General features: G+C 35.4%; 1 protein-coding gene across 5 annotated transcripts; it reads right to left on the bottom strand.

Annotated features, from left to right (window-relative positions):
- Positions 1 to 13,441, bottom strand: LOC107786019 (uncharacterized). 5 transcript variants are annotated; one of them, XM_016607449.2, is made up of 9 exons: positions 13,190 to 13,441; positions 12,308 to 12,358; positions 11,711 to 12,030; positions 11,465 to 11,550; positions 10,508 to 10,654; positions 8,872 to 8,974; positions 7,641 to 7,753; positions 6,832 to 6,944; positions 4,158 to 4,639 (listed from the first exon to the last, which is right to left on the bottom strand). In XM_016607449.2, the coding sequence occupies exons 3-8, from the start codon at positions 11,940 to 11,942 to the stop codon at positions 6,849 to 6,851; spliced, it is 777 nt and encodes a 258-aa protein (XP_016462935.1). In that variant the 5' UTR covers positions 11,943 to 12,030; positions 12,308 to 12,358; positions 13,190 to 13,441; the 3' UTR covers positions 4,158 to 4,639; positions 6,832 to 6,848. The 5 variants fall into 5 exon arrangements, with proteins under 5 accessions (XP_075107308.1, XP_016462934.1, XP_016462935.1 ...); XM_075251207.1 differs by lacking the exons at positions 4,158 to 4,639; positions 12,308 to 12,358 and adding an exon at positions 1 to 626 and having other exon boundaries at positions 13,190 to 13,440; XM_016607448.2 differs by lacking the exons at positions 4,158 to 4,639; positions 12,308 to 12,358 and adding an exon at positions 1 to 615 and having other exon boundaries at positions 13,190 to 13,440.
- Between the last annotated feature and the right edge of the window lie 2,293 nt (positions 13,442 to 15,734).

Raw genomic sequence — 15,734 nt, 5'->3', positions numbered from 1 at the left:
TTAATCAAATTTTGAATTTATATTAATAACCAAAAAATATAACCACACTTAGGGTTCACAATCCTATCTTAATAAACTTAGCTAGACATATTAAGAAGGGAGAATACAAAAAGAGATGAAAAACTAAACATAATAGCTAAAGAGGAAAGAAAGATTATGTAGAACAATAGTGAAGTCACCCAAATTCCTCAAGAAGAAATCCCCAACAGCTGCTACATAAGTATCCTTCCAAAAAAATAACCTAGAATGACTAAAAATAGCTATTTATACTAAGCCCCACGACAGGACAAAATTGCCCTTCGGTCAATTGCGTAGGCTGGATGCATGGGCGTAGGCTAATTGCGTAGCCTACGCAAGTTTGAACACTTCACCTTTTTTCCTCTGCGTAGGATATCTGCATAGCCTACGCAGGTTTGCGTAGGCAAAAACAGAATGTCTTCAAATCTTTACTTCTCAGGTCCTCCTCTGCGTAGCCTACGCAAGTTTGCCTATGCAAGGCTATGCAGGGTCTTCAGCTCAAACTTCAACTTTTCTTCTATTTTTCACTTGGACTTGGTCTTTTCTTGATATTTTTGATTATTTTCCATTCTTTAAGCGTGCTCAAACCTTCATTACCTGAAATCGAGCTATTCAAAGCATAATTAGTTACTTTTTTTCCAATAAATAGGGCATAAAATCTTATAAAAATACAAGAGACATTGGCTAAAAATCCAACTTATCACCCATCTTGGTGCGATATGGCTGTGCTATAGGCACAAATACTGCGCACCCAAAAATTCTTAAATGGGATATATTAGGTTCATGACCCAAAACTAATTACACCGAAAAATACTTATGATAATTTGTCGGTTTGAGACGAACTAGCATTACTGCATGCAAAATGGCATGACCCCAAACAGAAGTGGGTAACCTCGTTTTCATGAGTAACAGTCTTCTTATCAATTGCAGACGTTTAATCAAAAACTCTGCAAGGCCATTTTGAGTGAGAACATGAGCTACAAGATGTTCCACCTTTATCCCAATTGATAAGTAATGATCATTAAATGCTTGGGATGAAAACTCAGCAGCATTATCAAGTCTAATAAACGTAATTGGATTATTGGGGAATTGTGCCCGTAATTGAATTATTTGTGCCATTAATTTTGCAAATGTCAGGTTGCGAGATGACAATAGGCACACATGAGACCATCTAGAAGATGCATCTAGTAAGACCATAAAATATCTAAACGACCCACTAGGTGGGTGAATATGTCCACAAATGTCCCCTTTTATACGTTCTAAAAACGCAGGGGACTCAATCCCAATCTTTGTTGGTGATGGTATAATAATTAACTTGCCTTGATAATAAGAAGTGCAAGAAAATTCATTATTTAAAAGAATCTTTAAATTCTTTAATGGATGTACATTTGAGTTATCTATAATTCGTCTCATCATAATTGATTCAGGATGTCCCAATCGATCATGCCAAAGTACAAAAGTATTGGGATCAGTAACTTTTTGGTTTACGATAAAGCGTGCCTCAATTGCACTAATTCCTGTCCAATACATGCCACAAGAAAAAGATGAAAACTTCTCAATAACCCTTTTTCTGGAAAGAGACAGTCTTGGTAACGATGAGATATTCAAGATTATTCTCATCTATTGTCTTTTAAATTCTTTTAATGGATGTACATTTGAGTTATCTATAATTCGTCTCATCATAATTGATTCAGGATGTCCCAATCGATCATGCCAAAGTACAAAAGTATTGGGATCAGTAACTTTTTGGTTTACGATAAAGCGTGCCTCAATTGCACTAATTCCTGTCCAATACATGCCACAAGAAAAAGATGAAAACTTCTCAATAACCCTTTTTCTGGAAAGAGACAGTCTTGGTAACGATGAGATATTCAAGATTATTCTCATCTATTGTCTCAATATGATATTCATTTCAGCGGATATCTTTAAAACTCAACAAGTTACTCTTGGACTTGGAGGAGAACAATGCATTATCTATGATAAGTATTATTTCCCTAGGCAGAGTTATAGTAGCTCTTCCAGAGCCTTCAATTAGATTACTACAACCAGAAATTGTAATAACATCTGCCTTACACATACTTAAATGAGAGAAATATTTCTTCTCTTTGAATATTGTATGTGTCGTAGACGAATCAATTAAATAAATATTTCTACAATTAAACTTGGATACAAGTTTGTTTTGTGAGGTATCCATATTTGCTTCCCATGATTTGATACAAAAGAAATATACGAATAAACATTAATATTTTCAGAGAAACAGGAAAAAGAAACAAAGTTAAATTAATGATTCAATAATGACTTTTTAATGCAATTTCGAGCAACTCTGATTATGATACTAATAACTACTACTCATGTAAATAACTACGATTACATGATGTTTATTCACTAGCTATTATAAATAGACGAAAATAAAAATCAAACTACTCAATCATCTTTAACCACGGATCCATCACCGATCAAGTGGTCTATTTTTCCATCGGAGTGCTCAAAGAAGTCTACCGCATCCAAATGGGTGATGTCAAATTTATTGTCAGAGACAAAATTGGCTTGTGGGCCTTTATTCATTCGAGATGCTTGTTTAAAGCTCAACCAAATATTTTGGTGTACGGCAAATATTTGCCCAATGCCCTTTTCCACCGCAACGATAGCATTCAGTTTCTAAACCCCTTTTCTTTGGCTTCTCATTTTTTTCCTTTCCACTTTTGGTGGTTATTTTTCTTTGGGGATGATTAACACCAGAAAAATTTCTTCCTTGGCCATGAACAGGGCCACGACCGTTTTCACGCTTAACATAATGAGAATACACCTCATCCACTTCAGGCAATGGTGTAGACCTAGTGGATCGATTATCGTGATTTCTCATGAACAAGTCATTGTTTCGTTCAGCCACAAGGAGAAGAGAAATCAACTCAGAGTACTTCTTGAAACCTTTCTCTATGTACTGCTGTTGCAAGACCACATGAGGCATGAAACATTGTAAAAGTTTTTTTAAGCATATTATAGTCAGTGATACTATCTCCACGGAGTTCCAATTTATAAGTAATTCTAAACGTCGCCGAATTGTATTCAGAAACAGACTTAAAGTCTTGGAGCCTTAGATGAGCCTAATCATATCATGCTTGTAGAAGTGTGACCAACTTTAAATTGTCATATCTTTCCTTTAAGCCATTCCACAAAACAAGTGGATCTTTGACTGTGAGATATTCTATTTTCAACCCTTCATCAAGGTGATGGCGCAAGAAAATCAAGGCCTTAGCACAGTCTTCGGTGAATGCTTTATTTTTATCTTTAATGGCGTCTCCAAGTCTCATTGCATCTAAATGAATTTCAGCATCCAACACCCATGACATAGTTCTTGTCCGAAATTTCACGGGCAACGAACTCTTTTTTAATAATATCAGTCATAATTAAAAGAGGGGGAAAATTATACCTTAGTCTTCTAAAAAAGCTTCTTGAGACGGTAGAGTCTCGTGCTGATAACGTGTTATGGAATAATATGAAATAAAGTAACATAAGAGAAATTTAGAGAGAGATAATACTAGAACTTTTCTTGATGATCTTCTCCAAATAAGTGGAGAAGTCTCTTATTTATAAGAGAGTTGCTTGGTGACCAAGTAACTAGTCATGGTGGCCAAGTAACAAATCTTGGTGAGCAAATAACTAATTTTAGTGACCAAGTAACTAGACTAGTTTATGACTAACTAACTTGCTCCCAAGTAATTTCATAATACATGGATATTCACTCTTAATATTATTTATAACAAGATCAATTTTGATCCCTTTTATATCTCTTCTTTAAAAAAAAATTCCCAACGATCCTAGAAAAATATCAGGATTCTCTCTTTCTTTTCACGATGTTCTTTCTCTCACATTCTCTCTTCCACAAAATGTATTCACTAAAGAAAATTATTTCAAGCTGAATTGCCTGTACAATTTTACCCAAAGTTCTAATTTTACTGCTTTTTTTATTATTCTGATCTTTGTTAGTCTTATTAGATAAAAGAACTATAAAATAAAGTTATAAATCCAAATTAAAGAAAGAAATCACTAGGCGTGAATTTACGTTTGTACCAAAACATAAGACAAGAAGCAACAAGAAAAAAAGGACAAAAAATCATCATAAACCATTTACCGAGAAATTAAAATAAAAATGATTGTTATATATGTGAATTTTTTTATATATGTTTGTTTAGAAGTTTAGAATATTGCAAAAGATTGGGCCAATTGGGCGAGTTAGTTTACAGCCCAATGTTTAGCCAATTTTGACTTAGCTCATCTTAACCTAAGTAAACTTTGGAAAAAGTTGTCAATGACCAATTTAATGAGTCAGCACATCTTGACCAGCCCAAAATACAACTGAAACGGCTCATTTGCCACTCCTAGAGATAGCCAAGGGGAGGCAGTCGAGAAAAAAAAATTATACTACCAAGAAAATTAAAGTGGAACAAGACATTTCCTTTTGGTGAAAAAGTTTTTTCATCTTGATGTTGAAAAATCGTCTCTTGAAGGTGAACCATAATAGTCATTACTCAACGTATGGCGTAAGATAGAGTTTGTAGCTCTTTTGCCTAATGCCACCCATCTCCGTAACAAGCATGATAATTTGATTTGTCAATCATGCCTGCACCCAAAATGAGGCAATTATAGGAAATTTTGTTAATCCAGTTCTTAACCACGACAAAATTCTAAACGAGACTATAAAATTAAGCAGGGGACCAAAATTTAGCAGCTTAATTAGTGCATTTGAAGAAAGCAGGATTTCAAAATTCTGCTTAGGGAATGAAATAGAATCAACAGGAAACAAACAGGTTAGACAAGCTCTCCAGGTAGAAGTTATTGCCTCTGAAAGTAGGTAAGTTGTCACCATGGGTCGAGTGTTTATAAGCTATAAAAAGAGCCTTCACCCCTCGACAAAAGCCAGTCTGGTTTAGTACACTCTGTTGGTTCAATCATATTTTTTGGCAGCATAACCAGAAGATGGCAGTCCGCAGTTATCCAAGGGGGGACGGGGAGATTGACAAGGATGTCACACACCATATAGGGGCGGGGTGGATAAAATAGAGGCTAGCATCCGGCGTTCTGTGTGACAAGAATGTGCCACCAAAACTTAAGGATCAGTTCTACAAGGCAACGGTTAGACCGGCTATGTTGTATGGGGCAGAATGCTGGCCAGTCACAAACTCTCATATCCAAAAGATGAACGTTGCCGAATTGAGGATGTTGCGATGGATGTGCGGGCACACTAGGTTAGACAAGATTAGGAATGAGATTATTCGGGAGAAAATGCGCGTGACCCCTATGGAAGATAAGATGCGTGAAGCGAGACTTAGATGGTTCGGGCATATGAGAAGGAGAAGTCTAGATGCTCCATTGAGGAGGTGTGAACGGTTGGCGCTGGCAGGTAGGAAACGAGGTAGAGGGCGGCCAGGGCGGCCTAAGAAGTACATGGGAGAGATGATCAGACAGGACATGGTGCGACTTCAGCTTACCGAGGACTTGGCCCTTGACAGGAGGGTATGGAGGTCGAAGATTAGGGTAGAAGGGTAATAGGTCGTCATGTTTTTTTCTGATCTATTCCAGGTTTATTAGGGCTAACTGACTAGTACATTGTCTTCGATTCTTAGAATGTCAATATTAGGGTTGTTTTAGTACTATCTTCCGCTTCGATTTTCTACTACCATGTCGTGTTATTGCTTGTGGCCATTACTTTTGCTATTGCTATTGCTCCATTTATTTTTCTCCGGTCCTTACATTGTTGATATCATTTTCCTGGCCTTGTTGTTATTTACTTGTTCTTATTCTTACTCTCGAGCTGAGTGTCTTTCGGAAACAGCATCTCTGCCCTTCGTAAGGCCTGCATACACATTACCCTCCCCATACCCCACATTTGGGATCCCACTGGGTTGTTGTTATAACCATAAGATGGCAGGAGTTATCTTATATCCTCTCGGTTAAACTATATTTATAAAATCCAGTGAGGGTGAGGTGCACTGCTGCATTGGATACAAAACCGCAAAACTATTCAAATATTACCAAGAATACTAGTACAAGACAAAGTCAGCAAGAAAAAAATACATATATCAGAACTCAAAAAACGAGGGATTGCGACTAAGCATCTCTTTTTTTTGTCATGAATATGTTGTATGATGCAAAATATATCAAATCTTGGGAAAACAATAACACCTGTCATGCAAAGATAATTGATCACCTAATAAAGTTATTCTTTTCCAGACTAGCTTTCTAGTCCCTATTCTTGATCACCTAATACCAGAACGGGTGGAGCAGTATAACTTTATGCAACCAAACATGTTAATATGACCAAAATTTCATGTGTAATTTGAAAATATAATATGGCATGTCATTGTAGCTAGACTAACAACCTAGATTGCCATGAATCTAAGTAAAGCCCAGACATTCTTTTTTATAGGTTCAAAAGAGCTATGATGACTCTCAAAATAGAACTGGAAGAGCACGACAGGCTAGGAGCTGGTGCATTAACAGGATAGTCAATTTACGATAGCAATGGCGGATAAGCCAGTTAATAATCTTATTTGGCCCCAAAGTACCTGGCATTTTCGGGGACTGACCCGCTTCCACTCTTGAATTGATACTCATAATTACCAAGGTTTTCAATATCACTTTTAAGAGTTATTCTTTTTCGGATTAGCTTTCTAGTCCCTATTCTTGATCACACCTAATATCAGAAAGGGTGGAGCAGTATAATTTGTGCAGCCAAACATGTCAATATGACCAAAATTTTGGGTGTAATTTCAACATATAAATACTGCATGTCATTGTAGCTAGACTACCAACCTAGACTGACATGAATCTCAGTAGAGCCCCAACATTCTTAGCTCCGTAACGTGGCTAGGATCAAGTTCCGGAACTTCTTTATTTAGCATTTCCCGATCTTCTACCACGTATTCCTGTCAATACAAAAATAAAAGTATAAGCAAATTAAACTCATTTGATTTGAAGCATAAGAAAATTTTATCTCCATATAAATTCCATATTACTTACTTATACATCGTTTGGTTTCTGATGAAGAAAGCAAACCATGTATTAGTTATAAAGAGATTATATTAGTTATGCAGGATGCGGAATTTAATATCGGTAACCAAACACTGCACTATAATTCCGGTATAACTTGTACGAGATGCATAGATGTATTAGCTATACGTGGATAAGAGGATCTAACTACATACTCTTACTGTCTTACATAACTACATAATTATCTGCCTATTATTATTCACCGCATAACTATTCATGCATTATTTCACCCATAACAATCCTTGCATTATTATTCACCGTATAAACAATACTTACATTATAACTCTCACATAACTAGACCGTAAACCAAACGACCCCTTAATATTTCTTAATAAAACAAGGGGAGTACTACCATAAATGAAAGGTTAGATTGAAGAGGTGGAACTAAAATTATCCACAAATAAAATCCAGTGTGCATGAAAAGAAGCCCCATATGAAGGTGAATTATATTCCCAAGGAAAGGGGCCTGACACTGCTCAACTTGCAAATTTTTCAATATTTCACTAACAGATGTTCGTCTCCAATTAGAAGGTGAACGGAACAAGTCTATGTCTTAGCAGTAGATGCAAAACCTTTGTGAGTTCTTTTTTGGCAAGAACGTGATAATGACGTTCACTAATTCTCTGTCCACAAATTATTGCTATGAAGAAACCATAAAGCAACCCCACCAATATGATTGCCAAAACTGCAAAATTAAACCAAAGAAGACATATTAGTCGGTTAGTTAGTAAGGGGGTTGGGAAGGTAAAGGCTCAAATCATTTTGAAGGCACAAATCTTGCACAGGAATATCTTCAATCCAGTAAACTTTATTAGAATGGCTGCAGTAGATGCACCAAATGGAGGACACATTTCCCTTTGTCAGAGTCTTCTAGAAAACAAATTCGACTCCAAAAAAGATTCAGACGACTCAAATCTTCTGGTTGTAATTTAAAAATTCAAGCATCTGAATCCTAATCTTATTGTCCTTTCCCTTGTTTCTCATAGACCACATCATACCATGCTTATTTTTCCTCCCCTAGAACCGATTGAGCTGAATGTTTAAATACACATAAAGCACATTACAATGTCTCAGCATCAACCTCATATAAGGTTTAAATGTCAGGATATTGTATATTGCAATCAATGTATCCGGTCTCCAAGTATCTCCATACTGTTAAGGAAGGGGGTAAGAGGTATATGTTTACCTTTTCCATGTATATATGCATCAGCCAAGGAAATTATTCCCATCGTAGGTATCTTGGCAAATAACCATCGTTAATGGACAATCATCATGGAGAAATCAAGACCTACCTAAAAATAGAGCAGTGACAGCTTTCTTGAAAACAAAACAAAGAACAAATGCTAGCACCTTTTCCTTTCACCCCCCTTTCAGGTTTTGGACAATGCAGTTTCTCCCCTAATCGCCAAAATCAAATTCTTGTATTTTTCCCTCAGAATTTATTTTCCACAAATACATGTAATGGTATCTAAAGATGTAAATTCAGTTTGTTCTCCTAAACCCAATTCAAAACACGTACAACTTTTCTAGGAAAAAGAAACCAAAATCAAAACCAATCCTCCCACAACCAAATAGTTTCTAAACCAAACACTGCCTAAGAAGTCTCTAGAAGCCATGTCACATCAACAAGGACTATACATTTAGAAACTTTGGATAGATGATCAGTGTTCAACACTGAATATATTATGACAAAATTTTGACAAAAAGATACGCAATCAAGATGTGATTTGTAAACCCACAAGCATACATTAAGTGGTTCACAAGTTTAAAAGAAGGGTAATGATAGATTAAGTCAGAAAATACCTGCCATTGTATAGAAGCCATATGGATGCTCTCGGTAGCCAAACATTTCCCTTAGTTCCTCCCCATAAAACTTGTACACAAGTACTCCTAAGAATGCTACAATCTGTGAGAATTGTTCATTCAACAATCAGTAGAGACAGTTACTGGAAACATTTTTTTTTAATAAGGTAAAGATGACAGTCACTGGAAATATTTTTTTTGTTGATAAGGTAAAGATTTTTATTAAACTGGTACCAAGATGGTACAGAAAAAAAGTACAAGACATATCTGCAGCTCTTACATCAGGCATACTACATGTTTACCCCTAATAGGTACAAAAAATCCAAGTACTAATCCATCCTATCCAGAGTACTACTATAACACCAAAAATACAGATTCTTTACTGGAAACAATTAATATGCATGGAAACAATTATATAAGATTAATAAGCTGCAATTGTACAGACAAAAACTCAACGATTTATACATCCGCAGATGTGCACCCCTGTCTGTAGTGCAACCTCCGCATCTGTGACCTCAGCATCGCAGGCACAACTGCACCACACTTCAAAAGTTCAACTTAGCTCAAAATGATTCGAAACCATACCAAAACTCAATCGTGCCCAAGGAACCCCGTCCAATCATCTTAATAAGTTTGCATATCGTACAAAATCTAATCCAAAGGCTAGAAAAATTTAAAACAATATCAATACCAAGAATCAAGCATCAAACCAAAAACCTCAAACTTTCGTAAATTCAAAATTCTAACTTTCGACTAGAAGCGGTGAATCAATCCCAGGCTACCCGAGACCCGAACCCGAATCTAATATACGTACAAGTCCTAAAATATTATATGAACCTACTCAAGGTCTCACATCATAGTTGTAAATGCTAAAACTCTAAATAATCGGTTGTCTTTTCACCCTAGATTTTGTACATTACATGCTCAATGCAGATTCACTTCCAAGCTGTTTGGTACAGAAGACTCATATAACCGGTCCTAGCTGATTTGGTGGAAGCAAATTTGATTAATTGCTAGTGTGGAATCTTGTGGTCATTATTTGTCCATTAACTGAATCCCCAGGCCCTTTTAAATATATGAAAATTCACTGACATAAAGCTAGCTGTATAGTATCCTAAGTGCTAGATGACACTTACATCAGATTCCAATATCTTCCTTACCAAATTTTAATAAAAATAGCAAAAAATTAGCTCAAGGCTTCACAGCCTTAATTAAGTCATTAAGACTTTCAAAGCTCTCTTTCAAGTAAAAAAAGTGAAAAGATTCCGGAAATCTTGTGCTTGGCAGTGAGCGTGAAGATCTGTTACTGTGAGAAACTTTATGGGGACTCTTGTAGAAGGGCCACAATATCTTCTTGTGCATTATGGTAAAACCACCATCACAAGAATAGTAAGTTACTGACAGCAGCCCAGAAGAAAACATACTGACAACATTGAAGATCCACCTTTGGACTAGTGAATTGAGGTGTTGAGCATGTGGTAAATAAATACAAAGCTAGAAGAGCATAAACGAAAAGTATAGCTACATGCAACTTCGGTACAGATAAACCATAGCCAAGATACACCACTTTTCAACTATAAAACTGGTAGGAACATAAGACAGAATGAAAGATATGGCAAAAGATTTATGTCCATACCAACTGGACAATGAGAAAAATGAATGCATGATCTCTCGCCACAAGGAACTGGAATTTTAGCCTCAGCCACCAGCGATCAGGTGGGACGTTTGCCCGTAATATGAACTTTGCCCTGCATTCAGTACAGTGAGCAAAAGCAAAGCCCTCCTGGAAAATGGAGCCGCAAACACATCAACAACATTAAGACAAGAAGATGACAACAGGTCTCTTATACAAAGTATAACCATTTATGACAAGTTGAAAGTATGTGATCCCTTTTTCTCCAAAGAACAATTTAGGCTTTTAATGCAAAAAAGAAAACTCAAAGAATTAACGAGATGTACATCGACTACTATTAATATTGATCCAAAAAAACTGCTATGAGAAAGCAATAGGATTAAAATATATATGCATCTTATGATAAAATCATGTGGCACCCCAATCTTGATTCTTGAAAAATGGGAAGAATTTCACCCAAAGACTCACAATAGTTCAAATAATTCTAACTATCTCCACAAATTCACCGAGGGAATCATGAATAAAAGGGACTGAGTTAAAAGAGGAGAAGAGAGGAAAAAGTAATGAGGAAAAAGAAGAGAACCTCCTTTTACTGCATTGGGTTAAACTGGAAGGACTATGCAAACATGGAATTAACACTTTATGAGAGTGTTTAATAGCTTCTTTCAATAGCATAAGCGCTAACGACCACAAAATACCTTGTCTTAGTTCAAGGGCTATAAAGCTAGATAAACGCATACTAGTTCTTCACAATGGATAATTTGGGGGAATGCTTTCCAGATATTCTGTCAGATTTCCAAAATAAACTGCTCTATGCATTGCTTCGTGGTCTTTTTGATGTAAACTAATTGCAGAGCAGTCTGAGTATAAAATTTATGTTCTCCAATGGAATTTTAATTTCCGCTACTTTTAGGACATGGACACTAACTATTTAAAGATAACATGCAAAAGGTAATTCACCTTAGTTGATCTCCAGTTATCAAGACATGATCTATGGACATACTTTTGGGTTCCTTTACAGTGGCAGGGTGCAATCAGATCTTCTCCTGAAAATCAGTCACCAAACTTCCAGCTGTAAGTGCAGTAAACAACAACAATTCTAAGTATATATGTAATTACAGTTCACGTAGTCGAAAAGATACTCTTTATCATTGAGAAATATATCTTCCTGAATGGTCTACATATAACTAAGCGCATAATCAACACCTTCACTGTCCAAGCATATGCGACATTGGGATAGTTCTGCATGTGACAAAGATTGAATTCCGTCAACTTCAACACTTGGCAGGTGACCAGCAGTCTCCAAACAATCCTCGCTCGATGTAATTTCAGTTGAAGGTGAAGTGTCCTCAGATTCCTCGACAATGGCAATATGAGATAAGATGGGCTCTATTTCTGAACTATCCACTACCAGACTGTCATTTGACACTATTCGCATCGCGAAAAATCTTGACTCCAGATTAAGCTGTAAATCTCATCACGGGGGCTATTGTCCCTACATACCATTTCAGCTGAGAGTGGTAAAACTGCAAAACAGTAAAATAACTGAGAAAACCAGGAATCTGAAGCCCACTTAAAAATGCACTGTCTTAGGTTCGCCTATTCAGAAACAGCAGCTGATCAAATAATGTTTACAACGCCAACGACACTCTGTAATGTGCAGGATAATATGATCGCTGCTAAAGGACCATCCAGTTATTGCTAGAAATGCTTCATGAGCATTTTTGCAAGATGATCTTTTTGCCTAATTTACTTTGTTACCATTGAAATAAGCTTTACAAGACCATTATTGTACAAAATTACCTCTGTAACTGCATGAAATTTGACAAGATTATCAGCTTAATACAAAGACCCCTGGTGACGATGAAGAAAAAATCATTCTCAGAAAGGCACTACATCTGACATCAGCAAATACATTTTCAGCGAAATTTCACTCATTTTCAAACTTTTCGACCATCCAAGTGGTTCATATGTAGAATCAGAACTTTATATGCGAGGACAGCCTATATGATGAAATGACTTATCAAGTTATTCTAAATGTATATTCTATCTTGTGACAAACATTATACTGTGTCAAGGAATTCATGTTTTAGTGGCAAGAAGAGATACATCAAAGAAAGGGAACCTTTGGCGCAACTGTAAAAAAGAGCAATATGTTATAGCACAATCTGTGAATTCATTTCACAAGGCCTCCGCACAATTATAAAAAAACAATGCTAATTCAAGTAGTGTAAGCACTCCCAATAGGTCAATGTAACAGCTGAGTGGTAGCAGGTGACTAGTGTCTTTCCAGATGAAAATGACACGTCAACCACAGCAAGAGGTAACAACCCAATGTGGTGATTTAGTCCATCTCGTCATTATGATATTAATCAACTCTTTCTAACCAGTACATGCGATAGAGTAATAGGAGGGGGAACTTAAAAGAAATTGACAAGGGGAAATTGAGAAATAAACATATAAGCTTTCTAGAAATTGAAAGATGATTCAGCCAATTCCTAGCACGTCGTATACAATAAGCTTTCTATAAATTGAATCCTAACTCAGAAAGAAGTTATGGAAAAGGTTGAATCAGGATGAAGTCTTGTTTTAAGCAGTTTTGAGCTAAGAAACAAAAATGAATCCGAACTATAAAGATGAAAAGTTGGTGTTCCGCAACGATGTAGAAGGAGAAGACTAACGGACCTGGAGGATGTTCAAGAGAAGTTGATGATGATCTGGAGATGCTTCAACGAAGACATTTGGCCAAGTTGAAAATCTGATAATAATGGGGCGGCTGAGCTTCGGAGGTTTTGCCGGCACAAGGAGATCGGCACCTGGAAACAGGACACGACACGACGGGACTTTCCAAATGGATTGTTTTCTCCTTTTACAGTTGTTGACCCTTGCTACATATTGCTAAGGATATGTTTGAGAAACCACCTTGAATTTTTGTGTATAATTAGTATAATAATTATATATTTTAGCATGTTTGATTGGATAAGTAATTGAGGAGATATATTTATACTCCAATCCTATAAGGAGGTGAGAATATATAAGTGATAATTATTTTGCGTATTTACAAGATAATTTTCAAATTCTTTTTTATTTTTTGGTTTTCAATATTATTATTATTTTTACACTTTTTTCCTTCACTTCTTTTCTTCTAGTTTTCCAACCTTTTCAAACACGTTACTTATAGTGTGGTTTTATGCAATTTTGCAACTTCTCGTATTGTAATTTGCTTCTTCCTTTTTTATTTTTTAGTTCTTTTTTTTTTCTTCTTTTTTTTCTTAATTGTTAAAAAAGATTTCGTACTTACTAGCTTTCTTTTCAATTCATTGGTATAATTTTTTGTCTTAGAAAATATTTTTTAAACTCTCATCTTGTTTTTTTTTTTTGTTATCCAAACAATGCAAAAAATCATGATTCCATCTTATATTTACATGGTTTGGTAAAAGATTTTAGACTCAAACTTAAAATATTTATTAACTAGTTCAAGTGAATAGTTATTTGGAAAATACTAATTATTCTTTACGGTATTAGTAACTATTTTATAAATATTTAATATTTATATTTTACAAATAAAAATATATAGTTTACATAATTGATAATAAATATTATTTAATATTATACACATATATTTGTTACTCACTAAATTTTATTTACTTTTTCATCTAAAAAATTACTTAATTTTTTATTTTAAAATAAAAAAGTATCTAATTATGCAATTACCCTTGTGCAGTCAAATATAACTTTGATAATTACATTGTAATTGTATTATAATAGATAAATACTACTACAACAACAACAACAATAACAACAACAACAACAACAACAACCCAGTGGAATCCCACAAGTGGGTCTACGGAGGGTAGTGTGTACGCATACCTTATCCCTATTCCGGATGAGTAGAGAGACTATTTTCGAAAGACCATCGGCTCAAGAAAATGAAAAGAGACAGTGGAACAGTAATAGCAATATTATAATAGATAAATATATTTATAATTATTATATTGTGCAAACATTATACTGCGTATTTAATTACTACCTCAGTAATAAAATAAACAAGTAGTTATACTGAACTTTTCAAACACACACTAAGTATTAATTTTGATGCACATATTCATGGTGTATTTCGATACAAAAAGGAACAATAAAAAAAAAAAACTCATAATAAATGGCTTTCAAAAGTTGGGGAGCGGGGGGTTGGGTTCCCAAAATGTGCCGTTTTGGCTATTTTTAATGTGTAAATTTTATGAGAATTTTAAAATACACAAAATGAATAAATGAAATGCAATTTACTTGTCTAAATTAACTGAGGTAATGTTCGTTAGCTTAAACTGGATTTGTAAAATGCAATTTTTTTTCATAACTTTGTGATTGAGGAATACGAAATATAAATCGCAATCGAAATATGAAATGGGGAGTTCGACATATAAATCACAATTATGAATGCGATTTATAGGTAGCAATTATAATACGGTGCAACTTACAAATTGCAACGAAAATGGGAATCAATGAATGCGGATATTGTTTACCCGTAAAACGGTACAGTTAAATTTGTACGTGATTTCTAGATAAGTAAACTAACTTGATCCTGAAATAATATAATAATTGAAGAAATGTATAATACTTAGCCTTAAAATGTAGATGAAAAAGTAGAGATGACAGTTTCGGGAACAAGGTTTCTGGGCACAGCAATTAGGAGATCAAAGAGCAAGAAAATAAGATTGTATTAAGCTTTGTATAAAATATAGTATAAGTTTTGCCAGAAAATTCGTCCATTTTATAATAATAACTGAGCTCACTACTTATAGCTATGTATAGGGAAAGAGATTCTAGGACCGTGTCCTCCTTTAATGTCAATTATGAGGGTCATTGATGAAGACGTAATGGTGAACATAAATGCCAAATTCTCTGTAACGGACCGTCGCTCTTAATGTTGCAGAATATTCTCTATTAAATGTCACCAGGCGCAGAGCATTTAAAACACATTTATGAACGTTATCCTTTCTGGTGAAAGCGAAATGGTTGTGTTCGGTCCTCGGCCATCCCGTCTTGGGTTCCACATGTCCTCACTTTAGACAACCACGTGTCATATCATATTTCACCCTATACAGATAGTCCCCCTGCTTTCCAGTGACATAACTTTGTGTTACCAGGAAGCTGGTAGAAACACCTTTTTGGCGGGAATTACTATAATTCCCTCTGAAGGTTTCTAACAGTTGATTAGTCGCACGTTTCTCCG

Source organism: Nicotiana tabacum, chromosome 4 (assembly GCF_000715075.1).
Source record: "Nicotiana tabacum cultivar K326 chromosome 4, ASM71507v2, whole genome shotgun sequence".
NCBI lineage: Eukaryota > Viridiplantae > Streptophyta > Magnoliopsida > Solanales > Solanaceae > Nicotiana > Nicotiana tabacum.
This window is presented reverse-complemented; position numbering and strand designations above follow the sequence as displayed.

Coding starts and splice junctions, on each gene's coding strand:
- LOC107786019 (XM_016607449.2), bottom strand. CDS start 11,942: ATGCGAATAGTGTCAAATGACAGTCTGGTAGTGGATAGTTCAGAAATA. Junction 7,754..8,871: donor TGGCTTCTATACAATGGCAG/GTATTTTCTGAC, acceptor TTAATTTTGCAG/TTTTGGCAATCATATTGGTG. Junction 6,945..7,640: donor CCAAAAAAGAACTCACAAAG/GTTTTGCATCTA, acceptor TTGTATTGACAG/GAATACGTGGTAGAAGATCG.